The following is a 23,302-nucleotide window of genomic DNA, read 5'->3' as shown; positions in this document are numbered from 1 at the left end:
TATAAATCTTGAAACCCTAAACTTTTGAAACATTTAATACCCTGACCGGAATGTTTGAGGATTATCATACATACTACAAGCGTGACTTTGAAAGCACTGCAATAATTACTCAACATCTTTTCTATTATAATTTTTAATCCTAAATAAAAATGCTAGATAAAGGCAATATCCCCCTCCCCCCTCCCACACACAAACACACTCCCTCTCTCTCTCTCTCTCTCTCTCTCTCTCTCGCTCTCGCTCTCTCTCTCTCTCTCTCAAGAGAGTTTAGATCTCATTTCCAGACTTCCCACCTATCCCAGGTCTCCTGTGGCATAATTACAACAGCTCAGGAAGAACTCCTCATGAACTAAAGAGCTTATGTCTCTAGATTATTCATGCACCCCTTGCCCTCTTTCTATTTTGCTCTAATGAGGATAAGAAGTTGATGGAAGAGGCTGGAGTGAACGCTAATGACATCATCTTTAAATGTTGTGTGCGGTCTCGCTGTTCTCAAAAACATGCTGTTATCTCACAAAAAGACTCACATAACGCTTGTGCTTCCCTCTGCTGGTGTTCAGGTTATATTACATCCTGCTGAAACTAATTGTCAAGACAGAGGTCTAATACCTGGAGAAAGTTATTCTTTAGCGTTCACATCAGTGGCAGTTGCTCGGCTGGAAGTTCACTATTTGAAATCATTATTCAATTGTGACAATTGAAAGCCAAAATTATTAGTGTGATATATATATATATTTTTTTACTGTTGTTATTTTTAATTGTTAGCTAATAGTTGTTTATATATTATATACTATCAGTAATAAACTGCACTGTAAAATAAGAAATGAATATCTCATAATAAGTACAGTATATTAATTATTTTACTTTAATTTCTTCACTTAAACCCTCAAGCTTTTATAGTATATCGGATTTTGCATATCGGAAATTGCAGAGAGAACTTTTAGTTACTGTGACAACAGGTTTACAAACGCTTTCAACAGATTTCTGCAGAACTGGATTCTGTAAATCAAAATTCAAAACATCCATTATCTCTTCATGCATTTATTAAATATTTGAAATATTTTTAAAATAAATATTGTTTTTAGTTACAAATAACAGTAATCTATATGACAAATTATACAATATGCCTTTTTATTTCTCAAGAGATATTAACAACAGTTGGTGCCGAAAAAGCATAAAATTGTTTGGTATGTTACATGTGGGTGTGGTCATTGTAACTGTTATGTGATATGTTGACTGTTGCTTTATTCTTGTGTCCTGTGCAGGGGTTTATATCCTCATTGCGGCCGGGGGTCTGGTGATGCTGGTGGGCTTCTTTGGCTGCTGTGGTGCCGTGAGGGAGTCTCAGTGCCTGCTGGGATTGGTGAGTGAGATAGTGCTCATTCTTCTGTTTTGGGTTTAACAAAACAATATTTCTCAAATCAAATGCTCAGCGAGAAGCTGACAGTAAGCTTACAAGGTTGTCAACTTGATAATCTTGATAATTTCATAGTGTACTAATTTTTTAATTTTTCAAACAAGAGGGAATGTTTTAGATTGAGACAAATATATCAATTAAAAAAATCAATACCAACAAAAAATGACATAATTCATCAAATGCATTGCTATCATACTGATGTTTGTGCTGTTGTTTTTTTTTTTTAAAACATTTCAATTCGAGAAAAGAATAAAAAGAATAAACAACTAGAATCTTTAATTAATAAAACATGGAATATAAAGTAGAAGTAACCCAGGTGCTGTGTCTCTCTTGCATGGCAGTTTTTCACCTGTCTTCTGGTCATCTTTGGAGCAGAAGTTGCAGCAGGAGTGTTTGGGTTCCTCAACAAAGATAAGGTACTACTAAACTGGAAATGATGTGAGGCTTGTTGATTCAGAGGTCAATTGGAATGATATTAGTCTGATCTTTCAAACACATTTTTATTAATTCTTCATTTAGATCATTGAGGAAATAAAACATTTCTATGACGAATCAGCAGAAAACAACAACAATAATGCAACTGTCCGGTCCTACCACATCATTGTGAGTTTATACTTTTATTACACTTTTTGTGTCTCTCTGTTGATTTATTCAGGAAGAATAAATATAGTGTAAATATAAGTGTAAATTGCCCAATAGAGATTACGTCTTGGGGTTACATATGTAAACCGAATGAATGAGATGCTGCATCAGTTGCTGTGGCTATGGGAATGCCTTTGGTGTGCGCTGGTGTCTGAAGCACATGTAAAAACACGCCAATCATTTTCCAAGGCAGTCATGTGATGTCACTCAGTGTGCCGGCATTACTATAAAGACACGTCTGCGATAGATGTCATCAACTTCGATTTGTCAGAAGATGCACAGGCATGCCTGAAGTATGGCAACGCGACGCAGCATCTCGTTCCCTTCACAGGGAACCGGGTTATATACATAACCCTAAGGCATTCCCTTTCGAGGGAACTCGATGCTGTGTCACTATGGGAATGTTAATACCTGCTGCACCATACTGAAATATGCAGCTCTCAAGCATACAGCAACTCAGGGATCTAAGTGCAGGATTGACTTTCCCAGTTGCCACTAACAGAGTGACCATCTGTAATAGATTTAGTGTAGCTCAGTGTCAGTGCCCTGGAGACCTACTGGCAGGTGAGGGTGTACGTACAGACAGGTAAGGAGGCCTACAGGGCAGGTCCAGGGACTCTAGGAACCACGGCGGGTAAGGTGCCTCGGGCAGCCATGGCGGGTCAGGTGCCTCGGGCAGCCACGGCGGGTCAGGTGCCACAGGCAGCCACGGCGGGTCAGGTGCCTCGGGCAGGGTCAAGTGTCTCGGGCTGCCACGGCGGGTCAAGTGCCTCGGGCTGCCACAGCAGGTCAGGTGTCTCAGGCGGCCACGGCGGGTCAAGAGTCTCAGGCAGCCATAGCAGTTCGCTAGCCTTGGGACGCCATGGCGGGTCAGAAGTGTCAGGCAGCCATGGCAGTTCGGGAGCCCCACCCACATGTATATGCCCCCCCCAAAAAAAAAATTCTATGGGAATTTAATGGTGGCAGGAAGGGTTTTGTGGGCTGGAATGTATTGGTGGGCTGGAGCTGGGTCGAGGGCAAGGAACTTGGGTGGTGCCGGCAGGGCAAGGAGCTTGGGTGGCGCCGGCAGGGCAAGGAGCTTGGGTGCGAAGTCTGGAGCTGACTCAGCCTCTGGTGCGGATTCTGGAGCTGACTCGGGCTCTGGTGCGGAGTCTGGAGCTGACTCGGGCTCTGGTGCGGAGTCTGGAGCTGACTCGGGTTCTGGCGGGGCGGCCATCTTGTCCGTAGACACTGGCAGACTTGGACTTGAAAGCGTAGCAACCGGCGGACTTGGACTTGAGTGCGTAGCAACCGGCGGACTTGGACTTGAGTGCGTAGCAACCGGCGGGCTTGAGTGCGTAGCAGCCGGCGGGCTTGAGTGCGTAGCAGCCGGCGGGCTTGAGTGCGTAGCAGCCGGCGGGCTTGAGTGCGTAGAAACCGGCGGGCTTGAGTGCGTAGAAACCGGCAAGCTTGAGTCCGTAGCGGCTGGCGGGCTTGAGTGCGAAGCGGCCGGCGGGCTTGAGGGAGAAGGGGCCGGCGGGCTTGAGGGAGAAGCGGCCGGTGGGCTTGAGGGAGAAGCCGGCGGAGGTTTCGGAATGCCAGCTGTACATACTGAAGTCAGTGGAGGATCGTTCACACTGGACAACAATCCCCTCTGCTCTCGGACGGGTCTCGAGACGTGACGTGACTCTGGGCGATCAGCGGAGACTTGACGTGACTCTGGGCGATCAGCTGAGACGTGACGTGACTCTGGGCGATCAGCAGAGTCGTGACGTGACTCTGGGCAATCAGCGGGGACGTGACGTGACTCTGGGCGATCAGCGGAGACGTGACGTGACTCTGGGCGATCAGCGGAGAAGTGACGTGACTCTGGGCGAGCAGCGGAGACGTGACGTGACTCTGGGCGATCAGCGGGCTGCTCTGGGACGACAGCGGGCTGCTCTGGGACGACAGCGGGCTGCTCTGGGACGACAGCGGGTTCAGGCTGGCAGACTGGTCCATGGACAAAAGAGCTTAAATGCATCTTCCAGGCACGCAGGACAGCCAAAACATAGAATGTGAAGACAGCCCTCTTGGCCATGACAGGACTGACAGGAAGAGCATGCAGGGCTGGAGCGGACTCACGGGCTGGAGCGGGCTCTGGAAGATCAATGGTGGCTTGACTTGGCTCATGAAGATCAACTGTGACTTGACTTTGCTCATGGAGATCAACTGTGACTTGACTGGGCTCAAGAAGATCAACCGTGACTTGACTTTGCTCATGAAGATCATCTGTGACTTGACTTGGCTCATGAAGATCAACTGTGACTTGACTTTGCTCATGAAGATCAGCTGTGACTTGACTGGGCACATGAAGATCAACCGTGACTTGACTTGGCTCATGAAGATCATCGGTGACTTGACTTTGCTCCTGAAGATCAGCTGTGACTTGACTGGGCACATGAAGATCAACCGTGACTTGATTTGGCTCATGAAGATCATTGGTGACTTGACTTTGCTCATGAAGATCAACTGTGACTTGACTTTGCTCAGGGAGATCAGCTGTGACTTGACTTTGTATTGTTGTTATGGCCACCATTTTGTGAGTGTTCTCTTTAGCGGCAGCCATTACATGATTCACCGTGGTGTCGCATTTCTCCGCAACACCCACAGTAAATGGAGAGCCAACAGACAATAAAGCATAATCCAAGAAATGACTAAGGGAGGAACGGGGTCCATTTCTAACTAATTGTTCTTTGAGTGGTTGGTTAATACCCTCAAAGAAAAAAGTCAATGAGTGCACAGTCAGGCAGATCTGAATAATATGCAATCTCCAGGTATTCAGTGATGTAATCCTCGATCGATCGTGTGCCCTGCTTGAGACATAATAGTAAATATGCAATGTCCATACCGGGCCAATGTTCTCTTGAAAAGCCGCTGGATCCTTGTGTTGGCGAGGTCTTCTGTAACGAGGCGGGACTCAGGGTAAGATCCATCTGCAGGCTTTTATTAAACAGAGTTCGTAGTAAGACAGGCAGTGGTCAAACAGTGGCAAACAGGTATGGCAGAGAGCAGGCAGAACCGTAGTCGAGGAACAGGCAATGAATCAGGGCAGGCAGAAAGCATTCACAAAACCAGGAAACAATAAACAATCCAAAAGGTCCAAAGGGCAGGCAGCAGGAATCGTAACACGGGGAACAGACGGGATCAGTAACAGGCAGGCAGGCAGGCAGGCAGACAGGCAGACAGGGTAAATAACGCTCAGAATTGCTACAGAGTAAACAAGACCTCGCAAAGTGTGTGAGGGTGTGTGTGGCTTAAATAGTCCAAACAATGTGCTGCAGCAGTATTTGGCAATTGGTGATTGGTGGAGAGAGAGCTGATGATTGCCAGGGAGGATTGTGGAAAATGTAGTCCGGGAATGACAGGGATACGTGACAGTATCATTGTGTTTTAGTTTGGTTTTGTCCCTATCTTCCTGTTCCCAGTCATTGATAATATCTATGGATGTTAATTGAGGTTCACACCTATTCACTGTTGTGTTAATTAACTTCCCTTGCGTATTTAAGCCCTGAGTTTTACTTAGTTCCTTGTCTAGTGTTAACGTTATATTTGAGCGTGTAGTGCTTTGTTTTCCCTGGTGTTTATTAAAAGTTAGTTTGATCGTTTTGAGTTTTTCTTGGATTATCTACTGCAGCTCACTGTAGCAGAACACTAGACCTAGATATGTGAGATTTGTGAGATGAAATAACATGGATTTACATACAGTATGCCTACTCTTGTTGGAGCAAGGAGATCGCTCCCTCGAGGACCACATGAGGGACTTTTTAGACTTGGCGTCCCTCACCCACTATCTGGACTGCTCACTCTGTGTATTTTTCCAAACAAGCCTCAACGAGTGGTCCAACGCATGCATGCCTGTGAGCGGTCCTTGGGGAAATTTTGCTGCTTTCATGCAGTGGGTGCTGGCAAATAAGGGATCCCTCTTTACCATCAGCATCGCGGACAAGGCCAACACCAGCCCCACTCCGGATCCGGAGCCCAGCCAAGCCCCCCAAGGATAGGATGACTGAGCCCACCACAGTGCCAGAGCCAACGCCTGAGCTAATCATCACCCCAGAGCCTGACGTAAAGTCTGACCAGGTGCGTGAGTCAGCAACATCGTCCATGAGCTGTGCCTGGCCTCTGTACTATGCAAGGAAGTAGAAGAGGTTATTCCCAAAAGCCTCTCACCTGGGACCGAGGTGACAGTCTTTCTCCAGTCTTCTTTTATTTTATTTTTTTTATTATTTTTTATTTTTATTGGAAGAGTTGTCCTTCTTGTACCGCTAATTGAAAGGGAAGTGCATTGCTCGCTTCTACCTTTGATTGCGTAAATCAGAAGGAGCCACAGAGAGAGTGGGTCACATAAAATGATCTTGTCCACCTTCCCCTCTGTAAAGCTCTTAACCCTAGTTTGATTGTTGCTACTTGCCACTGGTCTTGTTTGATTGTTGCTACTTGCCACTGGTCTGTGAAATATCCCCGAGTTCTTATATCCTTGGGCGAGCTTGCTTGATCCCTTACCGGAGTCTTGAGAAAATGCTGGAGGGGAAACAGATGAAAAGTAGGATGCAATAGTGATACACTCCACTATGAACTCTGTCTCCTACCTTTCAGACCTTTTTAGGAAAGTGGATTGATGTACTTAAACCTCCATTGATAATGTATTGGAGAGGGCAACATATGAGAGAGTGGGATGTCAATTTTGATACACTCCATATTCTGCTCTAACAATACTGCTGACATCGCTTCCCTGCATCAGAGAAGAATGTTCACATCACCTCCAAATAAATGGAGGTGACCTTTCTTCTTAAGAAATACCTTAAGCCCCTGTCTCAGTAGGATGTCTTTTTTATAAGCAGCATTCCCCACGAGGAGTGAACAGTCATAGTCCAAGACTATTTCTTGTCTCCACGCTTTCTGAGCTGAAGAGGGCGATAAAATACAGATCACATTTAACACAGCACCAACTTGTCTGTTAATCTGCCACTTGACTATGCCTGCTCAAGAGCGATCTTATGGAAGGTCCACACCAGCTTGAGCTTGCGTTGAGTGAGCTATTTTTCTCTCTTCTCATCACTTTTTTCAAGCTCCTTCTTTCCTCAATCCTCACCTGGAGGCTCAAGAAAAACCCACTCGAAAAACCTTTTGTACTCCAACACCCTCACTTTGAGGAGACCTGCTAGCCAAAATGTGCACTGCCTTGATCCCCGACTCCTTGGAGGGGAAGTACAGACTGCCATGCTCACCTTCTGACCCTCACGCCAGGAACTGGTTCTTGGCTGTGGGTCTGAGGGAGCTACGGGTGATGATCCATCATGAATGCAGCAAGGGATGAATCTCTGGAATGCCACAGACTGAACTTTCGCCACTCGACCACTAGTACCGAAGAGGCTGGAATCAGGGGCACCAAGGAGAAAAGTTTTCTCCTTTATCCCCGACAAAGTTCAGCCACAGATGTTGCTCCGTGGCAATGTTAGCAGCTATAGATCGGCCGATCGTACTGACCATCTGCTTTGTTGCATGAAGGGGCAGATCTGTGGCCCTGTGGAGTTCCAGGATTGCCTCAGGTCTTAGTCCCTCACCCTTATCTAGGTTCTTCAGAAGGTAGGCCTAGTACACATGCAACACCACCATGGTGTGCGGGGCTGCATAGACCTGCATGGGCCTCCGCTGCGTATGCCTTGCCCACCAGCTGCAACATGGTTTGACACAGCTTGGATGGCAAAAAGGAGCATTCAGTAAAGATGCCGCACCAGGGAAGAGGTAGCTTCCAAATGCCTCTTCTACCTGGAGCATCCTCACATATCCTTGCTCGCATAGTTCTTACACATTTGAATAATTCGATGGTGAACTAGTGACTACACGAGACCGAAAGGCTCGCATGGGGGAGAATGTTGATGACCCGGCAGGAATTGTTCATCTAGTCTGCCCTGAACAACCTCCTGCTTCTCCACCGAACAGTCTAGACAGAGTATAGCTGTGGCATGGGTCATAACTTCCAACAACTCCTCAAACCTGGGGCTATGGGAGGAGGCGGTAGATGCAACATTAGATCTGGCCAACATCATGCTCTCAACCAGATCAGAAGAGGCTGCAGTGCGGGCTTCCGGATCAAATTTGAGAGCCTCAGAGTTAGATGAGGAAATCTGAGAAAGGGAAGAACCTATCTCAAATACCCCCACAACCTCCATCTGTGATCCACACAATCTGAGTCTTCACACTGCCTCGGCAGATGCAGGACCCGAACTGTGAGGCACATTTGCCTGACTTCCATCCCCTGTAAAAAGAGCCAGACAGGAGAGGAGCTTCTTTACTGTGAAACGATCATAGTGAACACACCCAGCTCCCTCAAGAGCTTACCACATGTGCTCCTAAACAAAACACACATAGATCATGTGCATGGTTTTCTCCTCCTAACACTTCCTAAATGTATGTTTGCTTGCTTCTATCTTATAATCGTTGATAGAAAGACAACAACAAATAAGAATCACAAGACACAGAACCCTTCCTGATGACGTGTATATATAGTCATGCTGGCCAATGATTGGCATATTTTTACATGTGCTTGAGACACCAGTGCACACCAAAGGCGTTCCCATAACATCAGCATGGAGATCCCTCAAAAGGGAACCAATATTTACTGAATAATACACTTATTTAGAAATGTCATATGCTTGTTTAGAGTCATAAGTTGAAATTTAAATCACTGCTGTTTTTGTATTATTATTATATACAGTATTAATATTTTGAATTAGTATTTCATCTAATATTTATTTTACTGCATTTTGCAGCTTTATTTCAGTTATCGGATCTAAATAGTTTTAGTACACTAACAACACTGATATACTAAATATAATGGTTGTATATTTGTCTAACAAGATTGAATTTGTAACGCTTCACATCTACAGTTGAACTGCTGTGACTCACCTTCAGCAAAGCCCACTTTGTGTCAAGACATCAGTTCAAACAAGGTGAGGATATCTTCTCCTAAATTAATTGTTATTTATGCAATAAGTAGAAAAATTTGCTTCATAAATACCAGTATGTTTAGAATTTAAAATTGTAAACACTTCAGTGTGAAGTCAATGTGATGCCTGTTCAACATGCATTGAAACTGAATTGTGTAGAACAGTGGTTCCCAAACTGGGGGGCATGGAGTAATATAAAGGGGGGCTCGGCAAGGCTAAGGGATAGTGTACAGTCCGCAGGGATGTATTATGGCGTTGTATATGGGTTTAGTGATGCAGTGCATCACGCAGACCGCCCCACCCCTCTGCAGCTGCTCTGGGCCGCTCCTCTGGTCTAGTGCTCTGGGCATTAATTCGTTCCTGACAGTCAGCAGATTGTTATACAAAAGAAACCTCTTCAGGATGATACAAGACCCCACTGTGAAATTATCCCACTTATTATGCGGCTACTTGCCACATATATAAATTTGACATATTTTTTTACTTCAAGATGTCTCGCAGTACCCGCTTGAGCGGTGTGTTATCAATTGTAGTGGTTGTTGTCGTGTAATAACAGACCACTAAATGGCACCATTGAAGAATCAAAATTGAGTATCGCAGGGAGGGTGCCATGTAAAAATATAAATGGTTCTGCACTAAGCACGGACAAGTTTGTGAAAGGACAGCCAGTGCCAGGTAAACGTAAATCAAACAATAAATCTACTTCAAATATCACAACTACCAAAACGACGTGTCTACACAAGACACAAGCTATGCGACAAATAGAACAAAGCAAATAGAACCCCTTATAATCAGTGAGTCTGTCTACACTGGATTTGGCATGACAAGACAAAATCCCTGACAGTAAACTGATGCCCTGTTCTATTTCTGACTTACTCCAGCGCTCTGGCACTTGAAAATAATATATTCACAAAAAGGAGGGCCCGGCAGAAAAAGTTTGGAAACCACTGGTGTAGAAGGATGTGGTATTAAGATACATATTATCTGTTTCACTGTCTGCAGACATGTCACGTGGCCATTTCAGAGTTTTTCAACAGTAAGCTCTTCATCGTGGGTTATGCTGGAATTGGAATCGCAGGAGTCATGGTAAATTCCAATATGTCAATAAATGTAGTCAATTTAGTCAATTTTTATTTCCATCTCTGTCTTCAGCCAGTATATATGTACAGTATATATATATTGGGGTGTCAATTTAATGTGTTAATTTAATTAATTATTTATGTAAAAATAACACATAAAATGATTTAACGCAATGTAGGTCCCCTTACATTTCATACAGTTGATTGGTGACGAACATGATGCAGGGCAACAACTCACTGTGTGATGTAGCCTTTAGAATGCCCCTGTATGAGTTTTTGTCTCATATTTATATCATATGACATAGTTAAGAAATATCACACAAGTGCTGTTTTTGTCCCGAATAGCACAAGTGCAAATGTGATACTGTCACATGTATTAAGTGTTGTTTGTTTAGTTTCTTTTTCATGGACTTTTAGTTTGTATTCATCAGTCACATGTGTTCTTTGTTTACCGCTACTCATCTCTTTCCTTGGACACTAACCATTCATCTCAGCTGCTCATCATTTAATTCGTCACCATCAAGTGTTTAATTTCCTTCCTGTTCACTCTTAGTTGTTGGTCATTGGTGTGTGTTTGTGTTAGCTTTGTTGCACGCACACACTGTTACACCTTCTGTCTGTCAGTTTATTTTGTCATTAAAGACATTTTGTATTGTGTACCCTCATCTTCATCTTCTTCATCTTTGTGACAAAACGACCGACCCAAGTATGGATTACGCTCGAGGGAGCGTAGACTTTTTAAGCTATACTGAGCGGTTTTGTCGTCTTGCCATCACCAGCCCCTTCAACAACGAGACCCTGAAGTCATTGTTCTTGATCGGGGCTAATTATCACCATCCTGTAGACCTCCCAGACACCTCTTGACTAAACTAGAGGGACGCCATCATCCGGTGTCTGGAGAGCGTCTACCCCCAGTCCAGAACACAGCTGGACCCAGAGCCCGTTTTACTACCTTCGACCACAGAGAAATTGTGTGCTCCTCCCAACTTCGGCTCCACGAGACACCTTCCGCCTTGAGGCTCCACCGGGTTCCCTCATCCCACCGGCTCCCCATTGGTGGGCACGGACTTGTGGGCAGTCCGCTGTGCTCTGTTCCTCCACCCCTACGGCTGCAGCGTGCTTTTCCTTCCCTTTGGGTATGCCTCGGTCCTCAATCACACCAGCATCAGCTCAGTCCTCGGGCACTCTGGCTCCACCTAAGATTCTCGCTGTGGCATTGCCTAGGCCTCCTGTCCCAGCGATGTCGCTCAGCTCCATCGGTTCTCCGTCTGTGCCCTGGGATCCATCGGCTCTGCCCCAGTCGGACATCCCAGAGTTGTTGTCAGTCTCTACACCACCTTGGCTCCCCCCTCCCTCGACTCCGCCATGGGCTATCATCACTGTGCTCTGGGTCTGTGCCATCGGCCTTCCGTCATCATCGCCGCAAGGGTCTCGTCGTCATCTGGATGTGACCATTCCTCCGTCGCCACCCACTATCACCATCCCTAAGCTAACTCCTTTCACCATTCCTGCACCATCTCCACGCCCTCCCCCTAAGCCTTCTCCTCTCCATGCCACAAGGTCACGCCTTCCGGGAGGGGGCGTTCTTTCACACGCATAGGCGACATTGGGCCCCCATATTTATTGTAGTCATGGAGTTTCCCGATGTGAGCTCCACTACAATTTGTAGCGGTTAATGCCTGGGTATACTACATTTTCCACGTTCTGCTCCGTCTCACGCACAGTTGAGCGTGCAAGACTTTCAAAGTATACTCCTACTTTGAAACAGAAAGATGCGTTCAGCGCATGCACACAATCTAGAGGACTTTTCAAGCACTCAAGTCACTCGCAAATGTGCTGTTGTACACACGGGTGTGCAGATGTCCACAGACCCTCTTAATTGGGATATTACTTGACACAGACAGTGCACGAATAGTCGCGGAATGCGGACGGCTGAAGTACTGTATACTTTGGGCTTGAGTATACTGAGGCCTCCGCAGACAGCGCGTGTCCTAAGTGAGATCCAAGTCCACATGAATGGTTTGTTCAGGGCACAAGCAAGAAAAACTTACTGTTCAGAGAGTCAAATCTAGTCCACAGTTTAGTAAACATTGGAACCTTGGAAGTTATTGTTGACTGTGCCGATAAACATTGCATCGTATGAAAGAACTGAAAACAAACATGAAAAACCATGAGACAGGAGACACTCTCGGACATTGCAGTAGGCAAATGAACATTGAACGGTCCATGCATGTGGATTTGGATAAAACAGTTAATCACTTTGATGCCGTGCCTGGTGGATGCCGTTTATCCCTTCACTGTGGCGTAGTGGACGGGCAAGCAGGGCATATTAAATTATTATTATTAGGCTACTTTTATTATTACATTATTACAATTTATTTGCCCCGCAAAACTTTTTATAGTGCATCACCACATAACCGCTGCGCTACAAAGACAATAAAAGATTAGTTAGATTAGCTTACTCCTTATTTCAAAAACAACTTGTTTAACACAAAATATTTCTCATGTTTTCACTATGGGCCACAATAGAAATATTAATCTCTCATTGTCTCTAAGAGAATATGTGCCGTTAATGCAGTGCCAGATGACGGACTCTCGGTCAGTTTTTACTTTCACTTTCTGTAGTGAATAATTGACTGGCATTTCAGACTTCTTCACCCGCATAACTCTAGCGCAAAGTTTGCAAATTGCTTGTGTGATATCCACTGGCTCGCCTTCATGGTTTAAAATGGAAATATTTTCAATATTGCGACGTGGCATTTTTCTTTATCACCAGTTGCTCACAAAATGATGGACATGGATTCACATTTTGTGCGCGTCATTTCCGGGGGATAATAAAATTGAGTAAATTATTAAATGAGTAAATAAACAAGTAGGTAAATAAGCAAGTAATAAGCAAACTTAAAGGGATAGTTCACCCAAAAATGAAAATTTGATGTTTATCTGCCTACCCCCAGGGTGTCCAAGATGTAGGTGACTTTGTTTCTTCAGTAGAACACAAATGATGATTTTTAACTCCAACCGTTGCGGTCTGTCAGTCGTATAATGCATGTCAGTGGGAACTCCATCTATAAGAGTCAAAAAAAACATGCACAGACAAATCCAAATTAAACCCTGTGGCTCGTGACGACACATTGATGTCCTAAGACACGAAACGATTGTGCGAGAAACCGAACAGTATTTATATCATTTTTTACCTCTAATACACCACTATGTCCAACTGCCTTGAGCGCACGCACGGCATCTGGTGTGTGAGTCTGAATGCACTCTGATGCCGGAAGTGATCAATCGCACTCATTGACATATACACACGAGAGATCACTTCCATCATCAGAGCGCATTTTTAGACCTCACCAACCAGATGCTCAAGGCAGTTGGACAGTTGGTGTTGTATTAGAGGTAAAAAATGATATAAATACTGCTTGGTTTCTCGCACAAACCGATCGTTTCGTGTCTTAGGACATCAATGTGGCGTCACGAGCCGCAGGGTTTAATTTGAATTTGTCTGTGCATGTTTTTTTGACTCTTATAGATGGAGTTCCCATTGACATGCATTATAGTTAAAAATCATCATTTGTGTTCTACTGAAGAAACAAAGTCACCTTCATCTTGGATGTCCTGGGGGTAATCAGATAAACATAAAATTTTCATTTTTGGGTGAACTATCCCTTTAAACTTGTTTACTTAAAATTTCTGCGAATAATTTGCTGATGCTTTTTTTTCTTTTTTTTTATCTCTGAGTTCTCTATTTTGTGATTAAAGACATTTCGTGTAGGATCCTGTGAACCCTCATCTTCATCTTCTTCATCTTTGTGATAGATACACAACAGTTCAATAAATAAGAAGTTAATATTTTGTTATATTTTAGACACAATATTATCTGTTTTGTTATTGTCTTAATTTTGCCAACAAAAATATTACCTGGAAAGCCACAGCAGAACTGTTGTGCATCTCCAAGCAACACACAGCAGTGTTTCGTATCTGATTGAATCCACTTTTTGAGCGAATCAGTCGGTGATTGTTTCAATGATTCAGTGAACTAATGATTCAATGGCCCATATATAAAAGAGCCATTTACTTAATTCCTGAATGAATCAGCCGTTTGAACGAATTGAATGAATGAATGACTCAATGACTTACTCATATAGACATTACTACCACCTACTGGCAGTTTTACTTTCTTATTTAGAGTATCACTTCATTTAAAAAAAAAATAATAATATTAATAATTTCTCATTTTGGGGATAGTTTGCCCAAAAATGAAAATTCTCTTTATTTACATTTACTCATCCTCATGTTGTTTCAAACCTGTATGACTTTCTTTCTTTTGCGGAACATAAAAGAAGATAACTATGAAGAATGTTGGTAACCAAACTCTTTTAGTCTGTAAATATATCTAAATACTAATTAAGATGGTCGTTGTAGCCTAAACATGTAATAAATTCTATGTTGAATCAAATAAAATATTTCTTTCTAAAGCTATTTTTTGTAATATCTGTTTGATGCTTTTCTCATTTAACACAATAATTACTTTATCTTTTGGGGTTAATTTTTCAGCCAAATTGTGCACTACTGTATACAATAATATTAGGGATCATTATTAAGGAAGCAAACCATGTCAATTTAAATTTCATGTCACCTTTGTGTATGTGTAATATCTTCTCTTTTAACAGATTATTGGCATGATCTTCAGTATGGTCCTATGCTGTGCAATCCGGAACAGCAGGGAGATGATCTAACACAGTCTTCCTCGCCCTGAAATGACCTTTCTCCTTTGACACTTAACCTTCACTGGACTTGCATATACAACAATAACATTCCAACCAAGTTCAAGGTGTTCTTCTGCCACCCTGTTATCTCAGGAGCTAAAAACAAACTCCATGTTCATAATCGTGTACACCTCCCGATGCTTATTCCAGCCTGGTTGTTTTAACTGTTTCAGATTGCTGGGTTGTCATTATTTAATGCCTACTGGTTAGGTGCTGAGCTGGATTTTCCAAATGTGACAAAAACAAGATGCCTTTTCATTATTTCTTTAAATTGTGTTAATATAATTTAGATATTAACTTCAGTTTTAGTGCACACTGATTTGTGTTTTTATGCTATTCTTGGCTGTTGCTGTGTGGCTTCACATGTCAGATAAAAATATTGTGTAATGTGATGCCAGGGGTTCTGTGGCAAGCCCACAGCCGGGTGGGAACGGCGATAAGACCCACAGATGCCTTTCACTTTATGTTTGTACACAAAGAAAGTAGTCTTCTTTGTCACCAAGAGATCGCAAACGCAAATAAACATTTATGAAGGATGCACACAAAACTCTAAACTCACATGCTGGAGATCTTTAGAGGAATCCTTGTATTATTGAAGACCATATCGTTCAGTAAGCCCTCTTAAGTCTTTCTTAGGAATTTCTCTATGTCCTTTCCACTTCAGGAAAAGCACAGGAACACATATTTCCAGCTTTGCTTTCTTGCTTTTGAACTCATGCTAACACTGGCGAAATGATTGGGTTTCTGTTATGCAACAGCTGCAGCCCCCACTGATGACGGTACAGCATGGTGTTCTCGGGTTCGATGGAGCCAAATCTACTCATTTATGTGGACCTTTTGATGTGGAGTTGCCTGGTTATTTTGTGCATGTAGCCATAAGTAAAGACTCAAGGCTGATACTATCTTCTACTGTCTGTTCTGTGAAAACGAAACGGATCAGACATGAAAAGCATTTGAATCATTTGTTTGATTCATTCCCCAACTAAGGATAGTCTAAGCAGTGTCCTTAATTGTGACATGCTACAAATAAAACTATTTTAAACATTTTTTTTTTCACCATGCATTTATATAAAATGCATGAATAAATCAGACATGCATTCGGTGACCTCATATTAATATGAGATTGACCATGTAGATTCCTTTCTACAATATCACACATTCATTTATATAATTAGTTTCTTTTCTTCTTTTTTTTTGATGGTTTTTGTGATTTTGCCAATTATTAAATAGGACCGTGAAGTTGAGACATGAAGTAATGAGAGAGGGAAACAGGATCAGGAAAGGACCTCGAGCCAAGGCATGAACTCAGGTCACTCAAGGTACATCTGCACCATATGTCGTATTTTGAGGTTTTAATTAGATTTTGTTTCCTGGATTTCCAATGACATCTCACACTTTTGAACCCAAACATTTTTACCCTAAACTTTTGAACTACCCTTCAACTTCAAATGATCAAATTCAAGATTTTGGAATGAAAACTGAAGTATCTACAAATTGTAATGAGCCGCAATTTCCACATAACTGAACTTAAACAGACTTGCATTTCTGTATACATATCTGTGACAGTTTCATAGGTTCTTATTGTAGTTGTAGCGATCATGAAGATCTGTATTGTGCGGTTGATGTGTATAGAGGCAGCTTTAGCCAGTGTACAGTAACTTTTGCTTCATGATTTTGTTGCATTTGAATATTAAGGCGCCTTTTTTAATTTATACGAAAAGACAACTTAATATTAACGCTTTTTTTTCATGAAAGGATTGGAAAAGGGACAAAATCTCTCTTTTTTATTATTTATAATGGGACAGCCATTGGTTGGTCAGATATATTTCTGCTGGTGCATCACTGCTGAAGTTCCTCAAGTTGAAGTGGCATTAGAGTAGCGATTAGGATACGTCGTAGTCGATGCTAACAGAGAGTAACACATGAAACAAGTGTTCTGTTCACATTCAATGTTGATGTAGATCTGTCCTCCAACCCATTTGTGGTTGTTCAGACTGTAAAACAACTAGTATGGAGTGTGTAGCTTCAAGTAGAAGCTCTGTTGTAAACTATTTTTGGTGTGTCATTCATACAATTTGTGTAAACGATGTAGAGATTTTTTTTTTTTTTTTGTACTGTAAACAACACTGAAAATTTTTTGATGTTGGTGTTCATAATTTGTGTGTTTAATTTATTTTCTGGAGTTCAAAAAATAGCAAAATAAGTTCAAATTAGCATTCGAGTTTCTCAGGAACATTGCAGCATGAGAACAAATAAACTTGTTTGAAGTTTCTGAGTCTTGTGTTTTTTCAGATTTTCATATCACCAGCGACATGTTGCCGATAAAAGACATAGCATCTTATCAGAACCATCTGTTAAATTCAGATATTTATGGGTGCATGGGCCCTGCTTTCCCAAGTAAACTGAGTAGGATATACAGTGTACCACAGGACCTTCGTAGCCTACTGATTGCAATCGAAGGCACTGGATGTGATATATTAGTAGCACAATCTTGAATCCATGTTGTATCACATGACATCATGGGCTTGAGTTTTATATATATATATATAGTGTGTGTGTGTGTGTGTGTGTGTGTGTGTGTGTGTGTGTGCTTGTGTGTGCTTGTTTTTGTGATTTATGAGGACAAAAATTTGTATAATGACATGGGTATTACACTGGTATTACGACGTAATTATGAAATATGAGGACATTTCATGAGTCCTCATATTTAAAATAGCTTTAAAAACATACTAAACAATGTGAAAATGCAGAATGTTTTCTGTGATGGGTAGGTTTAGGAGTAGGGGTAAGGGGATAGAATGTACAGTTTGTACAGTATAAAAACCATTACACCTATAGAATGTCCTCACTAAGACAGCAAAACAAACCTGTGTGTGTGTGTGTGTGTGTGTGTGTGTGTGTGTGTGTGTGTGTGTACCCCTACAGTGTGAATTTGGCACCGGCTTGCAGTCATAAGTTGAAAAGTAATGCTTCTACCTCATTCATTCTAAATATATGTAGAATGAATTTTTCAGTTTTATGTTTGTTTTTTCACATTATTTAGGCCCACCATGTATTTTGCCAATGTCTTATTGAATTGTAATTTCTGACAAAATATTGACATAAAAAAATACAAATGCTTTTGATATGAAACTGTTTATGTACAAAATATAAAATATAGAAATAGAAATATATAAACAGAAAAATTCACATTTTAAAATCATTTAAAAGTGACTAAACTTACTAGGAAAGCTCAGAAATGTATACATTTTTTAATGATTTTGTGTTACTATTTATATTTCTTGCCACATGAGCACCAGAGTCGAACAGAAATGCTGGTTCATTATTAATATTAACTTATAGATTTATTCTAAATTAAAAAATACAGTAGTTTAAATATAGAAGTTAGAAAATAAAACCAATTTATAGTAAATTGCACTGCTAACTACAGTTGATCACGTACACACAGTCAAGACTTTGTCTTGTCTTTCTGACATGAACTGCACGTCAGCTGCAAGTGAATACTATGTAGGAAGCTCTTGGGCAGAATCACACAGGCTAAAGTTTCAGCTGCAGTGCACAGTGTGCACTTTTCACCAACACAGATGTGTTCTTAGTTAACACTCGCCAAGCACTTTAGATGTCTGTATATTTGAACTGTATATATATATTTTTTTTACACTACTGCGACACGTGCTATTTGAATCTTTAACTTGTCATTTTCACTGAAGCACACATATAATACATACTGTACAAAACTTTTATTCTTTTTTGGGCTAAAAATAAATAAGTGTTATATTTCAATACTGCTAAGACTTAAGGATACAGTCTTTTAAAGGCTTGATTACTACTATTTCACTACTAATTCATTAATTGCATGTTTTTTTTTTCTTGTTGTTGTTTTTACAAATTATCACCTGTTCTGAGTGTTTTGTTAGATTTAGTTTTTTAGTGTCTTTCACATCTCTTAACACTATCTTACAAAGCAGATCGATCATTTTGAAAAATATTGATAAAAAAAAATAGTTGAAAGTATTTCAAAATTGAAATATCACATACTTCACTACATCTTAAAAATGGTTGGTTAATTTATTGTGTTATTGTGTTCAACAGTTTCTAAATTAATCAGCAGTGTTAGTAGCAAATAGATTAGCCAAACAAACTTTATAATTTTGTGGCATTCCACATTTAAAAACAGCTGAAAATGTTCAAGAAACGTTTTGTATTTTGTATAAAAATGTATTTGCACATACTAACTGCAAAATCAGGAACATTGTGGAATTAACATTGAGTTTAGTTTGTCATGGTCTTAGTGTCAAACCACTGTTCTGTTCCATATTTCTTCTATTTAGTACATTTCAATGTGTGAATCCCACTTCAATCACCGATTTCTGAACATTTGAACTACTTGGAAAGGTTCAGGATGTGTACAGACATGTTTAAAGCTCTAAGTATGAGAGTATGAGTACAATTTAATAAGGTTAGGTTAAACAGAATGTCTTTTAATTCTGTTAATGTAAAACCCTTGCCTCACTTCAGCAGGAATCAAACATCCTGTCTCTGTGTGTCTCTGTGAGTCATGTATATTGTATAACAATGTCTTCATAGATATGTCTCCATGCTAATGTCCACATTAATCAGCAGCACCTGCATAGTATTGTGCATATACAAACATCACAAGAAAGGTAGGAAGGAACTGATAATGGAGGACATGTGTATAGAAAAAACAGATATTACAAGATTGTCTGGCTCATCGAGTGCATGAATCATGACTGTACGCTTTCAAATCAACCCTCACTGAGGATAAATCTGACTGTCTCTGACCATACATTTCCAAAAGAAAAAGAAACCCAGTCATGTTAAGTGATATAGCTTCTTCAATAAGCCATTTGAATATGCTAAAGGTAGCATGTAAAGACACTATCAGTCTTCTCCAAAAAACATTTGTTTCAACACACACTCATGACAAGACATAATAATTTGCACAAGATGGCGAAATCGTGATGTCCAATAACTTGGATTATATATAACCTTCCAGGTTACAGTCATGGTAAAGTAGGTTTTGGTTGTATGTTTTTGTATGACCCAGATTTGAACGATTTTATCATCTCATATAAATTATTACAAATTGTCATTCGACCAGGTTGGTTTGTTCTCAAATATTTAGTCGCATTGTAGCTGCGTTGGTCTTTAAAGTTTAATTCAGGTGGTTTCATAGTGTGAAGATGTTTAGACAGAGTAAAGGTTGAATGGGGTTTGTCCTAAGAGGAACTCTCCAACACCAATGAAGTAAACCACTTGAGCAATTCCAAAGAGTGGAGCAATGACTAGCGCCCTGCAGCCGGCACCCTTCAGAAAAGCAGTTGGCCCTTCTTTTTGCATTATCTTTCTGTAGGAAGAAAGAGCGGCATCATCAATAATAAACCGGAAGAGGAACCAAAAGTGGTTACTATTCCTCTTTCCCAGAATGTCCGTTATCCAAGTTACTGGATACTATACCTGATGCAGTCTAACACGCCATTATAGGTGTCTTCATTGGCACTTTTATTGAGTGACTGCAGCCGGGTTTTCACCACTGGATAGAGATGGATCAGCCTTAGTCTTTGCACATACACTAACATCTACTCAAATACATGTTGTTCAGCCAATCTTGAACACTCACCATCACAAGGACTGACTGCCACAGCCGCTGTACATCCAGCCACACAGCCCGAAATAAAAGACCAGTAAAAAGGCACATCGTCTTCCTCAGATGTCTTGCCCAGCTGGTTGATGTGGGCAAACAGCGGAAAGTAAACCACAGAGAAGGGGATATCCCTGTAAGAAGAAGACCCAAGGTCTGTTTTAGAGAGATAACTTGTTGGATGTTCCTGGATCAGCGTCTTTTGTCCAACATACCTACCAAACAATTACAGCCCTAACCCCAACCAACCCCTAAAAATTGAGTGATGCAAAAGACAATTTGAAACCAATTTGAGCAGCCAGAGCGCCTAGACTGAGAAGCATCTGTAAAAATCTGATTGGAATCGCATTACAAACAAGTATATTGATCCAGGGGCAAGTCCAACTTGACCAGGGGTGTCCAATCCTGCCTTTAGAGGGCCACCTTTCAGCAGAGTTTAGCTCCAGTCCTAATTAAACACACCTGAACGGGCTAATCAAGGACTTCAGGATCACTAGAAACTTCCAGGTAGATGTGCTAGAGCTAAACTCGGTAGGAAAGGGGCCCTCCAGGAGCAGGACTGGACACCCCAACTTGCACCAATATTTAATTTTGGTATTTAGGCTAGTGGTACCTCTTATTTAGGCCTGTGGTATTAGATTTGTTCATATTCTGTTTGCCCCAACCACAGTTTATGCAAGAGGATTGGACTGGAATGGATTGCCTCAACATTTACATTACAGAATGGAGTCTTACCTCATGAGGGTTGCACCTAGTCCTTTGTAAAGTCCCTGGATGCCCTTTGTGCGAAGCAGTTCCTGGGTTATCTGAATGGCTGACACTTTCCTGGTTGAAGACACAGGACCCACATTGTATGTGCAGTTCAGGACAGGACTGGCCGTTCCAAGTTTCACAGTGTGGAGCACGGGCCTCTGCTGAGCCACTGGATGTGAAAAATGGCATAGCCTGTCAAATATCTTCCTTCCCATAGAAAATTTTAGTCATACAAAGTGTGTTGGGGAAACATTTGGGTAAAAGAAAGACATATTCTCTGATTTGATGACTGATTACATCATAGACGTTAAGGGCATTGAAAACTGTTGATTCAACATGATAGAAGGTGAACTTGGGTCAGTATTTATGACTCACCAAGTCGTCCTGCATCCTGAAGTTGGATCTTGAGCATTTCCATGGGGGTTGTTACAATAACCTGACACATCCCTGCCCCGCAACCAGCCAGCATTTCCTGAAACACGCTCAGCTTGAGTCTGAAACACAGGTGTGTATCATTCACCCTCTATTCATGGAATTATTCTTGAATACAGCACAATTTCTTGATAGAAGCAGAGGAAACGTACTCTCCCCTACTGAGTCGTTGACGGAAGAAATCATTGGCGGCTAGTTTGATGGCCTTTTCAGGAGTCACCAGTGTCAGGTTGACTGCTGCACCTGTAGGAAGAAAACTTATCAGTCGATCTATGACAAATATTTACCACTACAAAGATGTTTTAATTTTGTTGTTTTAAGTTTTGTGGGGGAAACTCCTGCTTTGGATCCTCTTATAAAATATTTTGTTTGCGAATGTAGAACTTTGCAAACTATATCAAATATCTAAAAGTAAGTCACAGTTAAAGGTATTTAAACACAGCTGCCAGACCAACACCCATTTCAGTCCAATCATTTTGGATCAGTGCCTCGCTCCAGTTTATGTAAATGGTATAAAGTGCTGACATGCAAATTATGTTGCTTTATGAAGATGTCCTTAGGGGCTTTAGATTTTAGGAAAAGATGAAGGTCGAGTGATTTTTTTCTTTTAAAAATTCTATCAATTTAAAACTACTTACCTCTGTACATTCCAAAGTATCCCTCAGATCGAACAGTCTTTATCAGACAGTCCATCCTAATCACAATAATAAGAATACGTTATTGTTATCTACTGAGCTATATCACCATTCTAAATCAATACAATGAAGCCTGATAAGCCGCACCTTTTTAACTCATACATTGTGTTCTGAGAAAGAAAAACTAGTTTTCAGGCATCCATAACAGGTAATTATCTCACTTTCTCCCAGGAACTCTCTTTCAAAGAAACTGATTTCTTTGTTTAGGGTTAAGTGAACTTGCAATAAGTGTTCGGTGTCAAGTTTTGAAAGTGGATTAGAATAGACAAAACAAAGTTCCTAAATGAATTAAAATAAACTAAATATTACAAATGTGGAATGCAAGCATACATATTTTTGTAGACCCGTTGGCTTCCTCTTTGGTTCTGGAGTCTTGTCTTGGCAAGATCTATGGGAAACACACAGGTAACACCCACCAGTCCAGCAACTCCACCATTGATGAGCTTGGCAGGGAGGCTTGCGAGCAATAGAAAAGAGCAAATAAATTAATCAATACCCACCAAAAATGTAGTCATTGTATTGCTAACACTTTCAATCAGTCCTAACCCATTCTTCCATTTTACATTTGTACAAAATCAAGGCACTGCTTTGAAGGTAAAGATAAATGACAAAAAAGGCGATGTCAGGCTGACACTTGTGTATAAAAAGTAAAAATCAACAGGTTCAGACTAATTACAATAACACTGCAGCACCAAATGTGTTTTTACTGAAAACATTACACAACATACAGTGGTTCTGTTTCCATACCTGATTGGTTGTTGAGCCATGGTGAGAGGTTTGTGATCTGAGGACTGAGGTAGACAGAGGAGCAGTCACTGTGCAAAGCAGCAGAGAGGGGATTATATACAGCAACTCCTTCCAGGAGCCTCGGGCAACACTGGC

The 23,302-nt window shown here is 41.4% G+C and overlaps 2 protein-coding genes across 2 annotated transcripts in view; one reads left to right on the top strand and one right to left on the bottom strand.

Moving 5' to 3' along the window:
* The window catches only part of tspan2b (tetraspanin 2b), a 41,499-nt gene extending 24,349 nt beyond the window's left edge, over positions 1 to 17,150 (top strand). Inside the window, exons 3-8 of the mRNA XM_051880380.1 lie at positions 1,266 to 1,363; positions 1,759 to 1,833; positions 1,937 to 2,020; positions 8,971 to 9,033; positions 10,033 to 10,116; positions 14,783 to 17,150. Coding sequence (XP_051736340.1) covers positions 1,266 to 1,363; positions 1,759 to 1,833; positions 1,937 to 2,020; positions 8,971 to 9,033; positions 10,033 to 10,116; positions 14,783 to 14,848 — 470 coding nt within the window. The 3' untranslated portion in view covers positions 14,849 to 17,150. The remainder of the gene's footprint in view (positions 1 to 1,265; positions 1,364 to 1,758; positions 1,834 to 1,936; positions 2,021 to 8,970; positions 9,034 to 10,032; positions 10,117 to 14,782) is intronic.
* Positions 17,151 to 19,855: 2,705 nt separating this feature from the next.
* On the bottom strand, positions 19,856 to 23,302 carry slc25a55b (solute carrier family 25 member 55b). The gene is made up of 9 exons (XM_051880054.1): positions 23,168 to 23,302; positions 22,751 to 22,876; positions 22,364 to 22,419; positions 21,878 to 21,968; positions 21,669 to 21,787; positions 21,276 to 21,462; positions 20,520 to 20,674; positions 20,357 to 20,432; positions 19,856 to 20,246 (listed from the first exon to the last, which is right to left on the bottom strand). The coding sequence occupies exons 1-9, from the start codon at positions 23,185 to 23,187 to the stop codon at positions 20,087 to 20,089; spliced, it is 990 nt and encodes a 329-aa protein (XP_051736014.1). The 5' UTR covers positions 23,188 to 23,302; the 3' UTR covers positions 19,856 to 20,086.

Source organism: Ctenopharyngodon idella, chromosome 22 (assembly GCF_019924925.1).
Source record: "Ctenopharyngodon idella isolate HZGC_01 chromosome 22, HZGC01, whole genome shotgun sequence".
Classification (NCBI taxonomy): domain Eukaryota; kingdom Metazoa; phylum Chordata; class Actinopteri; order Cypriniformes; family Xenocyprididae; genus Ctenopharyngodon; species Ctenopharyngodon idella.
Note: the sequence above shows the minus strand (reverse complement) of the source record. Positions and strands in the feature narration are given on the sequence as shown.

What these genes read in the sequence shown, in the direction of transcription:
- slc25a55b (XM_051880054.1), bottom strand. Translation starts at nt 23,187, where the DNA reads ATGGCTCAACAACCAATCAG. An exon ending in CAACGGGTCTACAAAAATAT is followed by an intron (nt 22,420 to 22,750) that starts GTATGCTTGCAT and finishes TATTGTGATTAG; the next exon opens with GATGGACTGTCTGATAAAGA. An exon ending in CAACGACTCAGTAGGGGAGA is followed by an intron (nt 21,788 to 21,877) that starts GTACGTTTCCTC and finishes CCTGTGTTTCAG; the next exon opens with ACTCAAGCTGAGCGTGTTTC.